We start from the raw sequence: 20784 nt of genomic DNA, 5'->3' as shown, positions 1-20784 counted from the left end.
CTCCGGTCGATTGAAAAAAATACACCAAGTTAAGTAAAAATATTTTAATATATACATCTTACAACTACATCTTTGCACTATTTTTCGACATAGTCTCCATCACGATTGAGGCACTTATCGTATCTCTTCACAAGCTTTGAAATTCCTTCTGCATAAAAATCACCCGCCTGTGCCTTGAGCCAGCCTGTGACCGCATCTTTGAGCTCTTCGTCGTCATCAAACCGCTGGGACCCGAGCCATTTCTTCATATGCATGAAGAGGTGATAGTCGCTTGGCGCCAGATCTGGGCTGTAAGGTGGATGGTTGAAAACGTCCCACTTGAAGGACTTAAGAAGGGCTGTTGTTCTGCAAGCAGAGTGAGGACGGGCGTTATCGTGCAAAAAAACGATACCGGAAGTCAGCATACCACGGCGTTTGTTCTGTATAGCCCGTCGTAATGTTTTTAGTGTTTTACAGTACACGTCTTTATTAATGGTCGTCCCACGTTCCATGAATTCAACCAACAACACCCCTTTGGCATCCCAAAACACCGTTGCCATCAGTTTTCTGGCAGAAAAATCTTGCCGGGCTTTTTTTTGGTTTGGTAGGCGAATCTGAATGTGCCCACATCTTTGATTGTTCTTTTGTCTCAGGGTTTACGTACTTAATCCAGGTTTCGTCACCGGTCACGATTCTGTTTAACAATGGTTCTCCTTCGTCCGCATAACGTGACAGAAAGTCTAATGCAGAGGCCATTCTTTGAGTTTTGTGGTGGTCGGTAAGAATTTTGGGCACCCATCGTGCACATAACTTACGGTAACCCAATCTTGCTGTCACTATCTCGTACAAAAGAGTCTTAGAAATCTGTGGAAAATCAGTAGACAACTCCGCCATTGTGAAACGTCGATTTTCACGAACTTTTGCATCAACTGTCTGAACGAGTTCGTCAGTCACCAAGGATGGTCTACCACTCCTCTCTTCATCATGAACGTTTTCTCGTCCACTTTTAAATAAACGTACCCATTCACGGACAACTCCTTCACTCATAACTTGTGGTCCGTACACGGCACAAAGCTCACGATGAATAGCTGCTGCAGAGTATCCTTTGGCTGTAAAAAACCGTATATAACAGCACGCACTTCACATTTGGCGGTATTTTCTATTGCAGCACACATTTCAAACTGCCACAAAAACTAAACTAGCGCAGGTACGATGTTCACTCGACTACAGCTTGATGCCGACTGACCTGCTTAGTGCGTGAATGCACAGATGGCGCGCTACTCCCCTCCTCCACTACCCGCACTGTGACCAACCGGAGGTTATTTTCTGAACAGCCCTCGTATTTAATGCTACTTCAAAGGTGCAAATTATCATGAAAATAATGTCTTATGTAAAAATAAAATGTGCATTATATTATCTTCTGCTAGAACTCCTGTTCTAGACTCCAGTAAATTATATTTCATATGTTACATTTCATATCACCTACTTTAGAATACTATTAGAACAAAATACCTAACATTTATCTCTGCTTATATCCAAAAAATAGAGTAAATGTAATGACAAAATTGAAGAAAAAGTGTGATCTATCATTGATATTTCAAGCTATTATAATATTTGGGCAATTACAGAACAAAGGATACAACATGAGTCATTTTATATATTGACCATCAACTTAAAGTTAAATTTCAAATAAATTAAGATGGACATTTTTAAGTACTATATGCAATGTAACAAACTGTTTTTAAACTATCCTAGAATTTGGGTCTTTATTACACTGGCTCAACACCTAAATCACTAAATGAATCATATTTAGTACATTTAAATGTTTGCTTGGTCTCACACCCTCACTTTTGACCATTGGATAGGAACTAAAGTTCTTCAAGAAGGATCTCAAGAACATCACCGAAAGGGTTTCTCAAGACTTCAAGAACCAGGACCAAGCACTTCAAGCTCATCCCAATCACACCAATCATGTTATAACTCTGAAAACAAAAAATTAAATTTAGCTATGATTGCAAAATAGAAATGCATATTCGTTCAAGTTAGTAAAAGAAAAGAGAAATGTGATTTTAAATCATCATTATTCAAAAAATCATATGAATAGTAGGATAAAGAATAAAGATTATTATTTCATTAAATTGCTTGTGTAATTAAGAAAGAGTCAATGTCACTTGCTTAATTAATTCAAATCTTATGAATACAAGTATATTATGTAGTTACTTGTACGATAAAATTTTCTTTCTGTGCATCAATCAGTTATCCTTATTGTAATACTGTTATCCTTTTTTTCAAAACGTTCATGAACTTCAGCGCTTTGAGTTTGTTGAGGCCAAATGTAAGAAAGGGTCACATGGCCCTAATTTCGCTTCTGTTCTCATCTATTAATAAAGAAATTTTGACTAGGACTTCATTTTTTCTGTCCTTACTTAACTTCGATCTGTGAAATCTATCATACAGTGATGTTATTAGATCCTTTAGTTTATACAGCTGAAGTTTAAACCATTTAAATTTTGACTTGTTGCTCCTAGTCTGTTTGGTTCAGTTTAAATTTTCAGTTTAGAGTGAAGGCTGGAGATAAATTTCTTATTTTCTTTTAAATATATTATTGTTATGTAATTCATTTAAAAAACCTAATCCATACAGCTCTATATCAACACTAGCATGATCAGACAAATTTGGTTTAAGAATTTAACATAGTTTTACTTAAATTACTTATTACATGATCAAGAAAATGTTTTCTCTAGTTCTGTCATAATAATGGCACTACATAATAAATGATCTAAGTAAATTTAAAAATGAAGCTTTATCTGGAGAATCTTTTCTTATATTCATATTAAAATCGCCCGTTAGTATTATCTTTTTTATAATTTTTATTTGAAAATAACTACGATTCTAGAGAAGACAAAAAATTAGAAATATTGCTGTGTGGAGTGTAATAAATTATCACTACCAATAAGTTTATTTCTTTCAAACATATACCTGATGTTTCAAGCACAACATTTGCACAAAACCTACTAAGATTTACTATTGTATGCTTTTTATTTAATAAATATTCAGCTGCCACTTCTAGATAATAATTTCTCTCTACAAAAAATACTAACTACTGTAGTTGGTCTGTTGGTATGTAAAAATTGAATTCTTCAAAAAACTACCAGTTTTCATTCAGTGTTATGATATTATTGGTCATAATTATCTAAATATAAATCTGACATATCAACTTTATTTGTAAACTAATGTTGTGAAAGGTAGGAGTAGTGAAATATTCAAAGGCATTAATAAAGTTCTTACTAAACCTTGCAATTTATTATGGGAATCAATACATTAGACAGATAGAAGAAATCAGTGAATTCTAACCATACAATTATTTGATTACTATTTCTAAGACTTAATACATAATGTTGATTAGAGTGACTAAACATCATAATGTAATCACTATGAAACCAACCAATGTAAGACCTACAAATTAAAATTTTTTACTTACTTTCTTTGTGGAGACTTGGCCTGCACCTCCTAGCAGCAAAACTTGTGCTGTTTCACTTTTAACCTTCAAACAGAACATATATTTACATATATTTTTTTGCCAAATATAAACTAAAAAAAATGGTTATCAAGAAAACTATTAAATTTTCAGACAACAAAGAAACATTGTACATTCAAAGTAAATAATCCAAAAATATGTTCGGTAGGACAAAATAAATGCTTTGTTTACTCATACCCCTAAAATTGCAATCAGCTGACAGAAGCCTGTTGACGATACTGAGCAAAATAAAACAACCGATCAGAATGAAAAATAACACAAACTTATGTTCCTCGTTTTGTCTACAGTGTTTTCTTATACATACTTAATAATAATAATTCAAGAATTGGCCACTATATAGAAACACATGACAGGCTATCATTGAGCATTATACGTATGTTAAACCACATAATGAGGTCATATGTCACCGCGTCTATACAATTTTAAACCAAACAAAAATTTAAATACATTTTTATTAAATTGTCATTAAGACAATTATAGTGTTGTAGTAATAATAAATTATTAAAGAGCCAAGTTTTACAACTGTAGTCAAAGAATTATTTTATGGCATAAAAGGTCCGATCATGTAGCCAGTTCTTCAGGTCTCAGGTAAAGAGCTGCTTGTTGCTATCCTTCAATACATCTGGCAATGTAGATTATACAGAATCCAAATTAACTATTTTTGCAGAACAAGAATGAGTTGCATGTATTCAGCTGTAGTGCTACCCCAAACTTCGATCCTGTATCACAGGTGTGACTCAAACAACACTCGATAAGCTGTTTTAGCTGTCATCATGTCACTTACATTCTTCATTCAAATTATTATAAACAGACCTGCACTTAATTTATTGCTGAGATTTGATGTGTCTGTACATGAGAGTTTGTTATCTAGTGTTATACCAAAGTATTTTGTACACTTCCGGTGTTTTTGCTTTGCCTACCCAGGACTAGCTGCTTGGTTTTACTTTCATTCACAACAAGATCATTGCTAGAGGTTTCAATGTAGTCTTGCATGTACACTAGGAAGTCATTTTTGAACAGTATGAAAAGAACAGATCCCAGGACCAACCCTTGAGGGATTCCTTGTGAGATCAGTTGAAGTTTTGAGATGGTTTTTTCTGTTCTTCCATTTACGAGTATTATAAGTGTTAATTCAACCAGTTGGTTCAGTTAGCTAGATAGCTGAAGAACCATGACTTTGCAGTCTCACATATTCCTAGGGTGGTCAACTTCTTTAGTAAGTAGTCATAGGTCAGGCAATCAAAAGCTTCTCTGTTGTCTAAGAATACAGCAGTTGATGTAATTCCTTTTTCTTGTAGATATAATTAGTAAAAGATTAGTCACAATTAGCTAACATGATAAAAGGTTAATTTAGGTTAAAAATAAAAATATAGTCAATTGAGGTAAAATTTGCTACAACTAATTTATCTACGAATATTAAAATTATCATTATTTGTAATCCTAAAATACTCAATTATGAATTAAAATATTATAAGCATATGTATCATGTTTTTAAATTACCCTTTATTAGTAAAATACAAGAATTTTAACAAGATTGTCAAATATCCTGAAGTATTTCAGTTAATTTCTTGTTTAAATCACAAAGTATAAGAATCTACAATAACAGGTTTCATACAGTAATAAAAAAGAATATCAGATGCAAAAAAAGTTAACTTCTTCAGAAATGTCATTTTCATGATTGGAAATAAAAATGTGGGTAAAACAAACTTTATAGGCTTGTGTGTGAATTGATAAGTGCAAAATTATACATCTCAGGTACCTTTTTCAACTAATCAGAATCTAACTGCAGATAGGTTACCATTAAAACATATTTGGTTATAGGAATAATGAAACAAATTATTCCTTAAAAGATAACTATAATTTTTGTACACAGAAAAGTTCCTATGCTACATGAATATAAACAGATGTGCATTTCTACAACCAATAGAATGGTACACCATCTCATTTCTTTGTGGACATTCAGAACTTCCTACATAATCGCTACACAAATCGGTGAAAGAGCCAGTAGCATGACCACCTTGCTCCCCGAATTGACATCTGTGGATTTTTCTCTCTAAGGTTTCATAACAGTAAAATGTTTTTTCCACTGCCTACTAGACAATCTTAATTTCAACTTCCTAACAATTGATTTCTAATGGAATGTTTCCTGCATCATAAAAACCATCATTTATCACTGAAAAAACTGAGTTTTTGATGTAAATCAATCTTATTCTTAAAAATATAAAAGTGGCATAGTTGAAGAATTTTCAGATCCAGAAAATCCAAATGTTTAAGATCTCCCTCACCCTTAATAACAAATATGAAACATACATTTTTTAACATATATTATGTAACATATCCATTGGTTAGTTGCATTATTCATTCATATTACATTCACTTTTTGTTTCCTAACCTAAGTTCCGTAACTCAATTTTCTATTAATGCTTAGGCGAAGTGAGTACTGAGTGGCTAGTCTAAACACTCACAAATATTTAGAATGAAATAAATAAATAAGTTGTTGGACCTTGACTCTGATGGGAGCTGAGAGGTTTTTGGCTACCACACACACTTCTAGCCCCAATCGCTGGTGACAGGAGGTGACGGCTTGGGAGCAGGACATGCAGTAGAAGAGTTCGGTCCGCTGCAGCCGCAGTAGCTTATGTCCACAATCACCCTCCCAGCGCAGCAACACATCAGAGTTCACTCTAGTTATTACACCTGCAAAGTGCATGATAGTAAGTAATTAAGCTATTATTTTACCTACTTTAAAGTATTTTTATTTTAATATAAAAATACAATTCGTCTCACATAGGTCTCTATACAAACACAATATAAACTAATTTCCATATTTTGATGTTTGGCTCCAAATGCACTTGTGTATCAATAAATTGACGGAATCTCCGAGTTGGGAGGCAATCACATAATATTGAATACATGTGCAAAGGGTAAATACTGAACAGTCCAAGGACTCAATGGATTAGTTTAGGATAAGAAGACTTAAAATTTCTGGGTTAAAGTGATGATACAAACAGAATTAATTTACACTCCTTACGGATGGGGGTTACAAAAGGCAGATTAATATAATATTGTTTTAGAAAATTTACTTGTCAAACATAATGTTTGTTTTAGCTCTTATTATTTTTAAATCGCAATGTTTTTCAAACCATACACAAAACTTGTCTCAAAGTAGATGTACAATTATCTCAGTTCAAATCAACCAAGCCAATCATTAGAAGACAAAACATTAAAATAAATTCAGGTCAGCAATGCGAAGAAATAATATATTTACATTGTGGCAAGCTCTGGAGTTTGGAGATGAGAGGAACTTTCTTATTTATTCATTGTTCCAGATTAAGCTATTGTCAACTCTTTGAACTACTTAGCGAAAACATGACTAACATGAACAAACAAGAAAATAAACTGTGTAGAATTGTTTTTCACATTGCCAGCCACACAAATGGGAACAAGTAAATAAGGATAAAAATAAAAGAGGAAAATTATGACAGGATGGATGCTGGAATACTCACTGTCAAAGCACTGATTAGAACACAAATTTCCACATGAGTACCTGACCCCAAACTGATCTGGTTGTTATTTTAATCCTGCTACTGATATCCACATGGTGTAAGTCTTAATTTAGTAACAAGTACAATATTGTCAATCATGAGGTGGGTTTCCTCCCCTTAACCATCTACCTCCTCACTACAGTGAAGTTAGTATGCAAAGTCGAGATATTAGCCTATTCGTAAAATTTCTATAAAAATATCAATTTATTATGAAATTTCAGCTATTTGTGTAATAAATGTGAAGGAACTAAATTCTTGGAGATCAGCAACATTGGGAATTTTAAAATGGATTGACAACTATTTTGGTTGATGACGAAAGAAGTTGCTAGCAATGTATAATAAACCAGGAAGTCTTTCAAAAAATGTATTAAATATATTATTAAAGCCAAAATTTAACTGTTTAAGTCCACACATTTATATAGAAATTAGCTATCTCTTTTAAGAACCAAATATTGTGCAAATGTATTTTTTACAGTCATTAAGTGCTAGATAACTTAATATGTTAGCTATAAAGCTTAGAAATCAATACAATTTTTAACTCTTATAGTGTCAGAGCCCAATCACCTGATGGATTATATACTGATAGTGTAGCTTGCTATGGTATTAAAAGTGTTTACTACGAATGAACAAAAATACAATTCTTAAAACCCACACATACATCGGTTATACAACAATAATATAAGTAGGTTATTCACCACTGAAGAAGTGCAGGTTAAACACCAGGGGAAAAGAAATAAAAATACCACAATGGAGCTGACACTGGCATTAACCCTTCTCTAACTCTTCTTTAAGTTTACAGGAAGGAGAGTGTAAGGCAGATAGTGTATCTCTTAAAAATGTAATTATACCAAAACAATATTTCTGAATGCAAGTATTAATAATAATAATAACATGATTGACAACCACCAAGCAGAAGATAGGATGAGAATTCCACAAATCGGGAGTTATAAAGTTCACTCAACCTACTTACAAAATATGTTCTGTATTATAAAAGCTAGGAAAAAAGGTTTTACTAATGTTTTCTAACAGAGCATCACAAGGAAGAGACTTGTACAAAAACCAAAATCAGCACACGACACAAACCGCTTTTCAACATGCACAAACCAACCTTAAGACATTTGAATAAAATATCCCAATTTCTTCTTCTGTAGTTTTGTATCTGAAAAAACAATCAAAATTAGTGCATAAGGACAATGTTTTATCCTGATGTAATGTAGCTGTATGCAAAAGATACTCTAAACAAACATAATTTTTAAGTCATTACAGACATGAAATTAAATGTTATTAAAAACTTGACCAGTTCACGCTGAAACTATTTTCTCTGGAAAATGTTCAGCGATGTGTTTTTCAACAATTAATTCATATTCATTTAACTAATCCTATATCTGATGTAACAAAATGTTTAACATAGCTCTCGAAATTCACTAATTAAATAACTTCAATGAATGTATGATGCAATATTGTTGGTGCAAATTGAAAATGGACATTCCAATAGTTAGTATTCAATATGTTATACAGGTTTTAATCAATCCAACAAAAATTAAAAAGGAAAGATTTTTTCTGTAGTTGCAATAGCATAGTAATGTCAAAAAACAATATTTGATTTGTTGAATTGCAATTTTGTTACACCAAATGAATTATATTCATCCAACAATACAAAGAGAAGTTCTTGTTCTTTGTATTGCTATAGATTAATTCTGTAAATAATTTTTGTTTTATGCCTTTGTTGTAAATGCTTACAATAAAAACTTTCACTCAGTGATCATAAGCGTGTACCAGGCCTACAGCAGTAAATAAAAATGTGACAGATCAATACAAGTGTAATCACTGTGATATGAATTTACCAATTAATGCATGATTGTCACTTATTTTCAAAGTAAATTTAAATTATAAAAACTGCAACAATATCTATTTATCTTTATTGTATATAAGACATCTTTAGTATGGTAGATCAATTTGATATGGTTTATTGATAATAACTTATTTGGTCTTGAATGCATTTTACAAACTTGATATCTTTGAAATACCAAACTCATTAAATGCTTTAAAAGTTGAAGAAAAGTAAAATATTCTCACCCATCAAAACAAACTAGTTAAAAGCTCTGGTTCAAAGATGTTTAAAAAGAGAGCTGAAATTAACAATATAAATGTAATTTAATGCATGTAAAAAGAGAATTCTATGGCAATAAACATCAGTGCAATTTTCAAACAACTATAAACAGTTTTTGTGAATTTGGTCTGAGGCTTTATAATATGCTACCATACAATGTTAAATTGCTCAATGTAAAACATTTTAAAAATGAAATTAGATCTATTTTATGTGATATTTGTGTATACAATGTCGAAGAATTTGTTAATTTCTTAAAAACAAAACAAAAAAATGTTTAGGTAGATGTTTGTGTATGTGAACATATTTTAAATTAGTATTTTATAGCATGCTGTATGCAAATGATGCTTATGACACTATTCTCTGTATTATTTGTACAGTTTATGAATAAAGAATCTTTTGACTTTGACATAACAACTTGAAAAAGATATAAATAAATCCTTATGGAAAATTACAAGTAAAAAAAAAACTATGAAAATGTTATCTAAAATGAAAAATTATGTCCTGAAGTCAGATAATGATACCTAGCAGTGTAGCAAATAATATTGATACAATTTTTTCAATATTATCGAAAACCTGTTAACCCTTTATCATCATGTGGTTTGATATTTACATAACACACTATGTCAATTCATAATATGGTTCTATCTTGCAGCTAATTCTTTCTCAACTATTCCGACTCAGTATTTATGAAAGCAGACTTTAGACATAATGAGCAACCATGTTCATATTGTATTTTATTTTGGTTCTTTAATTTTGCTGTACCTGTCACCTGAATGCAGCTATAGCGGCGAGAGTGAAGAAAGAGTGGTGATAGTGTCCAACCGGGACATATTTGTAGATTATTTACATTAATAAAAGTGACTTTTCTATAGAAAAGTGTTTGATATTGTGATATGTTATCTCAAAGCCATAAGTTGTCAAAATGACAGCTCATATAGTAAAATTGACCGCTGGATACAATGTTTCTTTGTTGTCTAACAGTAATATAAAGATAATTAAGTAACAAAATTATCTTATTAAATTTATTGTGAGTTTCATTATGAATATTTGAGTGATGAATCATGAAGATTTGACCAAAATTATCTAAGATATTGAGGATTTACTATACTTTTGAGTATTTATACTAGCGTTGAAGTTCTTAAACATCCTGTTGTAGCAGTCACAGCAAATGCTAATACAACCAGGTCAAAGGGTTAAGTAGTATGCCACCAACTCAAGATAGAGATATAACTCATGGAATTTAATTTTAAGTGCCTCCCACTACATGAAAAATAGATTTTCAGTGTTTTGAACTCTCTCAAAAACAAGTGGTCCAGTGGATTTGATGAGGTCAAAAGTTTAAGTCGTTAAATTTGCAAAGGAACATTTAACCAAGCCTTTTAACACATTTAATTCATATGTTAATTTAAAAAGAAAGGCTCAAAAAATGACCATGTCAACTTATCATGTAACTGTAGAGACATACACATTTACAGAGAGAAGCAAAAATCTGATACTTACTATCCAGAAGGACCAAATCATTTTCAGTAGACTCAAGCGAAAGCAATGGAATGGCTATTGGAGAATCTTGAGTCGCATTTTCCACCAGTGTTATAGTGGAGAACTTGTCAATCATTAGCTCATCTGGAACGACAAGACACTCACTGTTACAAAAATCAAAATATCTGGCAGCTTTGAATCCATTACAAATAAAATAGAGTGCAGGATTACTAAGATCGTATCTGCTATCCAGAAATAATAAATAATATTAACTTCAAATTAAGACATTTTTGTAAGGATGTATAATACTAATAGTTTAGGAAGAAACCTTTTGGTATTTATCCTTCCTGAGGCTTATTATTAGAATTTTGACAGAATTATCCATTGAAAGAATACATTTTTGGAGAGTATAAACATTCTGGAATGTCGTTATTTTGTGTTAATAAGATTGTAATAGAACTAAAAATGTTTCTCTTTGATGTTCTAAATTAATTATCATATGTTACTACATGAAGATTAGGATTTATGAGTATATTTATAAATAAAAAAATCTATTTAATCAGAATAAAATTACTGTTTTATCAAAAGAGTAATTGAAACTTATTGGAGCTATCATAAACACATAGTCTACAATAACAATATCTCAAAAACTATATTCAAAATTATCTAAATGCAAAGAAGATCAAATAAAATCCCATATTGATCTACAATTTTATTATTAAAACTACACTATAATATTGAAAGTTTGGATAACAACATTAAACTGCATTTCTCAATGAAATCCCCTGCACTGATTGTAGATTAACTGACCTCTCTACACATAAGGAATTCTCACCATAGACCATGCTAATTAACTTCACTACACAAGGAAAATTATAGAAACCATACATATATATGTATACACACTTTCCACATTCTATTTGTACATATGATTGCTAATAATATTGTAGAATGTATTTTTAAATATTTTGAAACTATCTCATTCATTTAATGTGTCTGATTTGTAAATATTTCAAACTATCACCAAACAAATGAGTATAATAGAAATAAGAATACAGTTACTGTATTATATTGTCAATGTATCATTTTTTACATAAACATGTATCACTAAAAAACTGTTCAGGAATTTTAGTCATAACTTTGTATTATTTGTACCACATATTTACTGAGTAACAATCACCCAACTGATATTTATTTTTCAATTATTCCCTGAATGAAATAGAAATGTTTTGAGAATCAACCTATTTCTTTCAATGAAAATTTTTTGTATCCTAATTAACAGACTTTATTTGTACTTGTGTCTTTCTGTAAATAATTTAATGTTTGCATTTACATTTTTAGTCTCTATTTTTCTTGATTAACACGTTAACTGCGATGCTATTGCCAGATTTTGCTATCCACCTTGTGATTGCCAGCTTAAATAAATGGCTGTTTTCACTTGATATTGAAGTTAAAATAACAGAAGAAGGTTTCTATTACAAATAAATGTATACAAATGTATAATTATAGAACAAAAATTGTAGACCAATCGGTATGGCACGTTCGTTTTTATTGTATTTTTACAACAGAAAGGAAGCTGCCGTACTGATTGGTCCACACCGAACTGTAATATGTTATAGGTTAGAATTCAGTAAGCTGTCGTAATTTTACTCTTACAGTTCCAACCATTACGTAACCTTACTCTCCAGTGCATTCTTCCGCTTAAACTTCCTGCCACTTGCATTCTAGCCTCTCCTAACAACCAGTCCGAATGTAAACAGTGGAGAGTTCGTTTCATTTGTGACTGCTTGCTTGTGTTGTTTTGAGTTTGATTTAATTAGCATATCAAGAAAATTTGACCATGGATGACAATTTAGATGAAGAGGATATAAATGATATTCTGGACTTTCCTATGTCAAGTTAATTAGACCGGCCTAACGACAATTTGGACATCATAAGAGACCAGAATGGTTTTGATGATAACAATGACGATCCAGACTTTCTACTGAGTGATAATTCATCAAGTGCTATTGAGAACAGTTCGTCAGATAGTGATGAAATGGATGTTGACATTTCCCATGATAGTGTGGAAGATAATCCAACTACTACAAAGGAATTAATCCAGCTGATATACTACAAGAGTGGGGAATATTTGAAGGTAAACAAAAACTTAATTATATTAATAATTTCAATTTTAATTTGCCAATAGATGCCAAGCCCATATTACTACTACCATATTATTACTCAGAATTCCTAAACGATATTTTGAACATAATGGTTGATGAGAGAAACTGAAATGCTTAGAAAGTTATTTCTGCCCTTTGTTTGAACCGAAGCAGTAGATTGAAAAACTTCACACCGACAAATATTGAGGAAATTAAAAAGTTGATTGGACTGCTTTTATGGATATGCTTGGCGTCATAGCCAAACTGTGGTACCTTTTGGAATAACCCTTGTATATATATATATATATATATATATATATATATATATATATATAGATATATATATAATATATATATATAATATATAGATATATATATATATATATATTTTTTGCATAAAGCATGTACGTTTTAAAACATTTTAGACAACCCCTTGAGAATCTGCCAAAACAAGTTAGCTAGTATACGACTATTAGGGCAGATGTAGGGTTAATAAAGTATATCATAACAGAGTAAAGGTATAGTGACTAAGGAATACCCACAGTAGTAAACGAAATTTTAAAGTAAAGTAAAGGATGTCTTATTTTACCAGACGAATTTACAGCTAAGAAGCCCTAACACTGTGATATTTCTACAAGAAAATCATATCTAAATAATATCAACTAAACAAAAAAGATAACTATTTGGAGAAAACCACACAGTAAGTGCTTCAAGCATGGTAAATAAATTTAACTGAAAAATGTAGAGTATTTTTACCAGTTATTATTGAGAATGATTTACACGGACATGACTCTTCTCAGTTGTTATAAGGTTTTGGGATCATCTGACAAATTTTATGTGTGAAAATTTGAAAAGTTATTATAGATTAATAAAAACAGCATGCTACTAATTTCTTCTATACAGAACAAGTGCCACTTCCACCAGAAAAACTCTTAATTAGGTTTTAACTTTGAAAAAGAACTTATGTACCTTGGTGAACCCACAAATACTCAATGTTCAGGACAGCCCTGGCAGGGAAGCTGGGTACCACTGCAGACGACAGGATGTTGATCCTGTAGTATGAGTCTTTCTGTTTGTCCCACACGTACAGTTGATCTGCTCTGAGAGCCATCACACACACTCTGGCTCTGGCTCGGCCGTCACTTACCTGCACACATCAGCTCATCTCTTACACTTCTATTTAAATAAAAAATAATTTTGTACAATGAAATATCTGTTTTGGGGCCTTACCATCCTGGTAACAGTAAAAATATATTCATCCATATATGTGTAAACATGCATGGACTGTAACAAAATAAACAGAATGACATATACAAATTTGGCATATTGGTGCGATTGGTGAAAACCCTATTAGATAGATATTAGATATTAAATATTTTGTTACATTTCCATTAAAGCCCTTTTTTAATTCAAAAGTTTGAAGTTTGTAAATTTTAACGTTATAAAAGAGAAAGTTACGACATTAAGACAGAGTGAGTCAGTTAATAAAAACAGTGCTGCAGAAAAATAACCAGTTTTAATGAGCTCATTTTGTCATCATCTTCGTTTTGGGATCTAACACTGTTCAGTGAATGATGTTAGGTTTTTCTTATTTTAAACAACTAGATGTTCCTAGAATTACCACATTACATATGACATGAATCAATGTGGATTAAAAAGAATGTGTCAAGCAAAAACAATCAAACACACCACACACACACACACACACACACACACACACACACACACACGCACGCACACGCACACACGCACGCATGCACGCAAAATTTAAAAAGTCTTATCAGTATCTGTGGATATCTAACTGTAAGGCATTTATGAGAAAAAGTCAGAACAGTAACCTAGTGAGAGTATCATGTTTAGCGGACTTGGACAGGCTTTAACTGGAATATGAAGAACAGGACTGAACATGGATGTGATGCATAAAAGTAGCCAACATCTTCGCATCTTTCACCAGAATATCAGGAGCTTGCGTAAGCATTACGATTGTATTATGTTGATTTGTCTCAAAATAGCCTGCATATTCAGAATAAATAGTCGTATTAAATGATTATTGGAAGAAGAATTACTTCAGTTACTAACTTTATAAAAATTTGTCTTTATCTTAGATGGTTGAGAAATGGTGCAAAGAAACTAATTTTCATTATGTGTTGTTGTTTTACAGCGTTTTGAACTCCTGTATTTACCATCACAACTTCCATTAGATGCAGTAATTTAAGTAATTATTATTCCTACAATTACCGAGGTTCTAACTATTTCAGTCCAACAATTATGTTATTCAATTAACCTTATCTACAAATGTTCAAACTGTAATTCATTGTTTTCCAAATAAAGTTCCATCCTGGAATTGAAGTTTTCTACAGCCCTTTCGACCTCTTCTCTGTTTATTGATTGAGCAGTAGCCCTGATTCATTACATCATGTCCTCTCGGGTCATGTTGATGCATAAACCAAGTCTTAAGCACAAGGAGTATACCTTCCTCACAAGGGGTAGTCCATGCACGTTAAATCCGGGGATCTGAGTGGGTCCATCTCTCACAACCCAATTTTGAGGATATTCCTCATGTCAGAGCTTGTTACACTAGTTCAGAGTGATGGGCTGGTACCCCATCGTGCATAAACCACATTTTTTGGATAGTTCGTTCAGAAATATTCATAAATAAATTAGGCAAGTAATCAATGTATAAGTTGTAAATTTTCATCTTAAGTGTTCTTTGAAAAAAAAAAATGGGCCAACAATTTGGTTACCATTAATACCACACCAAGTATTGAGGGTCCAGCACCTTTGGTTGCCTCTCACATCCAGTGGGGATTCTCAAAAGCCCAGAACCTCATGTTGTAACAGTTCACTTCTCCATTGCTGGGAGGTTGCTTCGTCACTCTGTAATACCTTGCAAAAAAATATTCATCTTCGTGCATTTTATCACAGTCTCACAAACAAAAGTTAATTCTTAGAAGGTAATCATCTCCATGCAGTTATTGATGAAGAGAACTCCGGTATAGGTTCATTTTATTGTCCTTAAGGATCCTGAGAACTAATTGTTGGAAAATTCCTGCATCAGTAGCTACTCTTCCAGATGATTCATGTGGGTTGAGCTGAACCACAGCCAAAATGTCTGGTGCCTTATCATCCCTTACCTAGTGACCTGATTTACTTTGTTGTGATCTGATAATACATTTCCAGTTTCACGATAATGTTGAGCATACGGAGCAGCAGCAGCTGTGTAGTTCTGTAAAAATTCAACTAACACCATTAAATCGAGAAAGCTTCCTCATTGGTGAATGGCATATTTGACAGACACGTCTTCACGGACACGGCACAAAACTGACTGACTAACCAAAAGAATAAAATCTGATGACATGATTATCGTCTCATCATTTCCCTCACATTTGTTCAAAAAGGTTGAGTAGTTGTTAATTTGATAGGAAATCACACTCTTAGTATATGGTACTTCTCATTATCTAGAAATTGTAATGAAAACAAGTGGTAGACAACTACCCTAAGGCAAAGGTAGGAGAACATAACGGCATACTAAATGCAAAAAGAATCGTGAAAATTATTACTTTTGGCACTATTTCTTAACCATTTAAGATAAAGCAAAGCTTAAAATACAAAAAACTATCATAGTTATTAAGAAAGCTATTGAGGAGTGTAATAAAAATCATACCTTGCTATTTAAAATTTTTAGGTTTCACAAGTTTGAAATATCCTAAATTTTAATTACGAGAGCAATTCAGAAAGCAAGGAATGTTTCCACCTGACACTGCTAATCGAATATATATTGGTATGCTCATGCTTGGCACCTCAGCCAGCATCCAGCCATGACAATGGGAACATCTCCGCACTGTCCATTTTTTATATTCAAATTTGAAATGTGTGCTGCAATCAAAAATCATGCCAGTGATGACGTGCAGTCTGTGATCTTCGTTTTTGTTGGCAAATTCATCTTCAAAATTCATCTGGAACTATGTGAAGTTTACAGGAACAACGAATGACTGTTAGAGAGTGGTGCATTCAATCTAAAAATTACAGAACAAACATTCATGATCAAGAGAAGAATGGATGTCCGAGCATTGTGATTGATGATCTGGTCACCAAAGTTGATGAAAAGATTAATGAAAACCGCCGTTTACAATAACTGAGCTTGCTCTATGTTTCTCACAAGTTTCACGGACTTTATTGTTTGAAATTGTTTCATAGAAGCTAGACTACCACAAATTTTCTGCAAGAAGCGTGCTAAAAATGCTTACAGATCACCATAAAGAACAAAGAATAGGGCAGCTTTTGGTGGCCTACCACAGTTATGGTGATGCACTACTGGATCAAATCGTAACTGGAGATGAAACCTGGATGAAACATGTGAATTGTGAGACAAATTTACAGTCCATGGAGTAGGGGCACACGAGTGAATCACTATCTGTTATTTAAGGGTGAATAACTATCATTTATGTGTCAGACTGTTGGTTTGAAATACATTAGGCTAGGAAAATATAATCTAAGAAAAACATTATAGTTCTATATCCTTAACCATTTTAATACCCTCTCATTTTAACATCCACCATAAACAACGAACTGTGATTTCTTTCTTTAAAAGTTCCTCTATATACTTCCATGATAAAAAACAGATTGTGAGCTTGTGCAGTGCAAATTGGCTCTCTCCTCCAAGAATATAATCATTTCTTAGTGAGGGAATTATAATTATCCTTATCCTGCAACACTTTGTTCCCACCTCATAATAGCACCACCATTATTATATACTAATGTTTATGTTTTACTTGTATATACTTTTAATTTTTGTAATGTCCCCACACATTTATATAAAATTGTACCAGACCCCAAAAATAGTGAAAACACAGTTCACAATTAAGGATAATTTCAATAACAATTTAAACTGCCTTAATTCCATTACAACATTGCACTTATAAGAGTTGTAGGTCAAGCACTTTCAATACCAGACTTATATCCAACAATGGGTGAAGCTGTGTTGAGACAGTGGGATCAGCAGAGAACGGTCTGACTGACCACTGGTCAGACAAGAGGGTAGCCACATACAGCAGCAGCTGATTGGCAGACTCATTATGTAGCTGACGCAGCATAGACCTCAGACCCCTACATCTAGAACATACAGACAAGCTTGATTGACAATGGGTGAGGCTGTGTCTAGACAGTGGGATCAGCAGAGAACGGTCTGACTGACCACTGGTCAGACAAGAGGGTAGCCACATACAGCAACAACTGACTAGCAGACTCATTATGTAGCTGACGCAGCATAGACCTCAGACCCCTACATCTAGAACATACAGACAAGCTTGATTGACAATGGGTGAGGCTGTGTCTAGACAGTGGGATCAGCAGAGAACGGTCTGACTGACCACTGGTCAGACAAGAGGGTAGCCACATACAGCAACAGCTGACTAGCAGACTCATTATGTAGCTGACGCAGCATAGACCTCAGACCTCAGACCCCTACATCTAGAACATACAGACAAGCTTGATTGACAATGGGTGAGGCTGTGTCTAGACAGTGGGATCAGCAGAGAACGGTCTGACTGACCACTGGTCAGACAAGAGAGTAGCCACATACAGCAACAGCTGATTGGCAGACTCATTGTGTAGATTACTCAGTAAATACCTATGAGATGCCTAAATCTGGAGCACACACACAAGCTTCATTACATTGAAACTGCATCACAATTCTACTCAGAGACAATATCTATAAAAGTAACTAAACTAACCTGTCTATGTTGACACGTTTGCAGATCGTTACTTGGCTGAATGTTATAGTATTAGACTCTCTCAATACCAGCTCCAATTTTGACTCATCTGGAAAATGGAAAAAATAAATTTTTGTTGACATTTACAAAATAAACAGAAAGTTATATCCAATTTTATTAGATTTTATTTAAATTTAATTTAAACAATTTTATGGGGATTGAATTGCTAGCAACAGTCAGTTTATCTTTCAATATCAGGACATTTTCTAATTTTTTAAATTGTTATTAACAAAACTATTTACTCCCTGTCCATGATATAAATAAAGCTTAAAATGAAATGGTATCACAAATTAATGACAAGTCAGTCGATTATGTCAGCGTATATAATTGGTGCTCAGGATCTGATGACGTGAACAAAAGCCATTTTTGCCTGGTAATTAACGAAGGTTCTACTGGTTAGAAAATTATCGAAGTGCATGTACAGATGGTAGTTGGTTGGCGAGAAGTCTGGAAGTAGGTGCGTGAAGCGGAAATTTGATGTTCAATTCGTTTAACTTTTTGGACGCTGATTTGTGCCATGTCCGGAAGGGCAGGACTGAACCTCTTTTGTTGACAAGTGCAACTACTGCTGACACAATTTTCAGTACATTTCATTAATTTCCTCATAATAAGACTAGGCTGTGATGGTTTGGCCAGGTTCCAAAACATTTTAGTGGACAGCATCCAATCACTAAAATCCGGTAATCGTACAGAATCCACTTTTCATCCCAAGTTACAATTCAATCCAAAAAAGGGTCATTTTGGTTTTGCAACAAGAAACAAGAACAGACCTTGAAACTTGAGAATTTCTGTCAATCATTTATATTATGGAACTAAAGCCTAGTTCCAGTGCAATCCCTCGAGCCGTTTGCGATGGGTCAGCTTTCACCAGGCTCTCAATTTGTCGTAAAAAACAGTACACAAAAAACTTTTTGCCAACCTAATATATAGGCAACACAGAGTTTGATCATGGTGCATGCTACTCCATGGGATTTGGCTGAACATTAGGGAACGTTTATTACATTGGCCCTAAATAGAAAGAATTAGTTCTATAATTGTATGTTCATATATGGCATTTGGCTGAGAGCAATTGAAGCCTATCACTCAGTAGGCTGGCCATTTTTTAACTGGACTGTTTATGTACTCAAAATGTACACATAACATCTTTCCCTATCTTGTAAAGTTATAAAAATATATTTTTTAAATTTTATAAACGAATTCAACTCTATTAATAACTTATTTTATTTTGCTTTTAGGCATAAATTAACTAATATTACAGTATGCCTAAAAACAATTTTACCATAGGAGTAAAAATTATTATAACGCTTATTTTATCGGTCATAACTCAGTACTAACAAATTTTAAACTCGAATTTAACACGTTTAGCTCCGAAGCAGCACAAGGTCTACTCATGGACTGCTCAGAGAAGTCAGCACATGTAAGCTCTGGGAGTGAACACGTTAATAAACATCTTACCATCCATGGATCGCAGATTAATCTGACAAACGTGGCCGTTGCCATCCAAACAGAGAAGACTTGGAACTGTTCGCTTACTAAGAGACCTGATGGAAATACAAATAAGTTATATTTTGCTGGAAATGAACACTATGGGTTTTACACACAGGAAATACACATAAATAATAGAAAATTACAGGAATTTTGTAAAATAATGAAATTTACTGCCAAACTTTAAACATTGCGTAGAGAAATCCAAAGCAAAAAGCTCAGTGGCATGCATATTACCTGACTATGCTTATTCTGGTACTAATAAGAATTGGTATCATCCTAGGTCAAAATAAATAATATAGCTGTGACAGTAGCATTCAAGCTGATCACATACTTTCTGTCTATCTCATAATCATTTTACAAGTAACATCACTTTAACAATAATGAAAATTTTATGAACGCAGTAAATCAATGCCCTGTCTCAACCACAACAGATTTCTATTAAGACTGTTTCCTAAAGCTTCCTAAATCTTAAATAATAACTACTTTTAAACATTGCGTAGAGAAATCCAAAGCAAAAAGCTCAGTGGCATGCATATTACCTGACTATGCTTATTCTGGTACTAATAAGAATTGGTATCATCCTAGGTCAAAATAAATAATATAGCTGTGACAGTAGCATTCAAGCTGATCACATACTTTCTGTCTATCTCATAATCATTTTACAAGTAACATCACTTTAACAATAATGAAAATTTTATGAACGCAGTAAATCAATGCCCTGTCTCAACCA

At 33.0% G+C, this 20784-nt stretch overlaps 1 protein-coding gene across 2 annotated transcripts in view; it reads right to left on the bottom strand.

Annotated features, from left to right (window-relative positions):
* Positions 1 to 1392: 1392 nt before the first annotated feature.
* LOC124369459 overlaps positions 1393 to 20784 on the bottom strand; it is a 44792-nt gene continuing 25400 nt past the window's right edge. Inside the window, exons 9-16 of one of the 2 annotated variants that reach the window (XM_046827470.1) lie at positions 20022 to 20107; positions 18528 to 18615; positions 17745 to 17907; positions 13765 to 13942; positions 10673 to 10795; positions 6021 to 6214; positions 3461 to 3523; positions 1393 to 1961 (exon numbers count right to left, since the gene is read on the bottom strand). In XM_046827470.1, the coding sequence (XP_046683426.1) occupies positions 1848 to 1961; positions 3461 to 3523; positions 6021 to 6214; positions 10673 to 10795; positions 13765 to 13942; positions 17745 to 17907; positions 18528 to 18615; positions 20022 to 20107 (1009 nt within the window). In that variant the 3' untranslated portion in view covers positions 1393 to 1847. Of the gene's footprint in view, positions 1962 to 3460; positions 3524 to 6020; positions 6215 to 8170; positions 8222 to 10672; positions 10796 to 13764; positions 13943 to 17744; positions 17908 to 18527; positions 18616 to 20021; positions 20108 to 20784 lie in introns of those variants that run through there. The other variant, XM_046827473.1, reaches the window with a different exon arrangement.

This window comes from Homalodisca vitripennis, chromosome 1, assembly GCF_021130785.1.
Source record: "Homalodisca vitripennis isolate AUS2020 chromosome 1, UT_GWSS_2.1, whole genome shotgun sequence".
Classification (NCBI taxonomy): domain Eukaryota; kingdom Metazoa; phylum Arthropoda; class Insecta; order Hemiptera; family Cicadellidae; genus Homalodisca; species Homalodisca vitripennis.
This window is presented reverse-complemented; position numbering and strand designations above follow the sequence as displayed.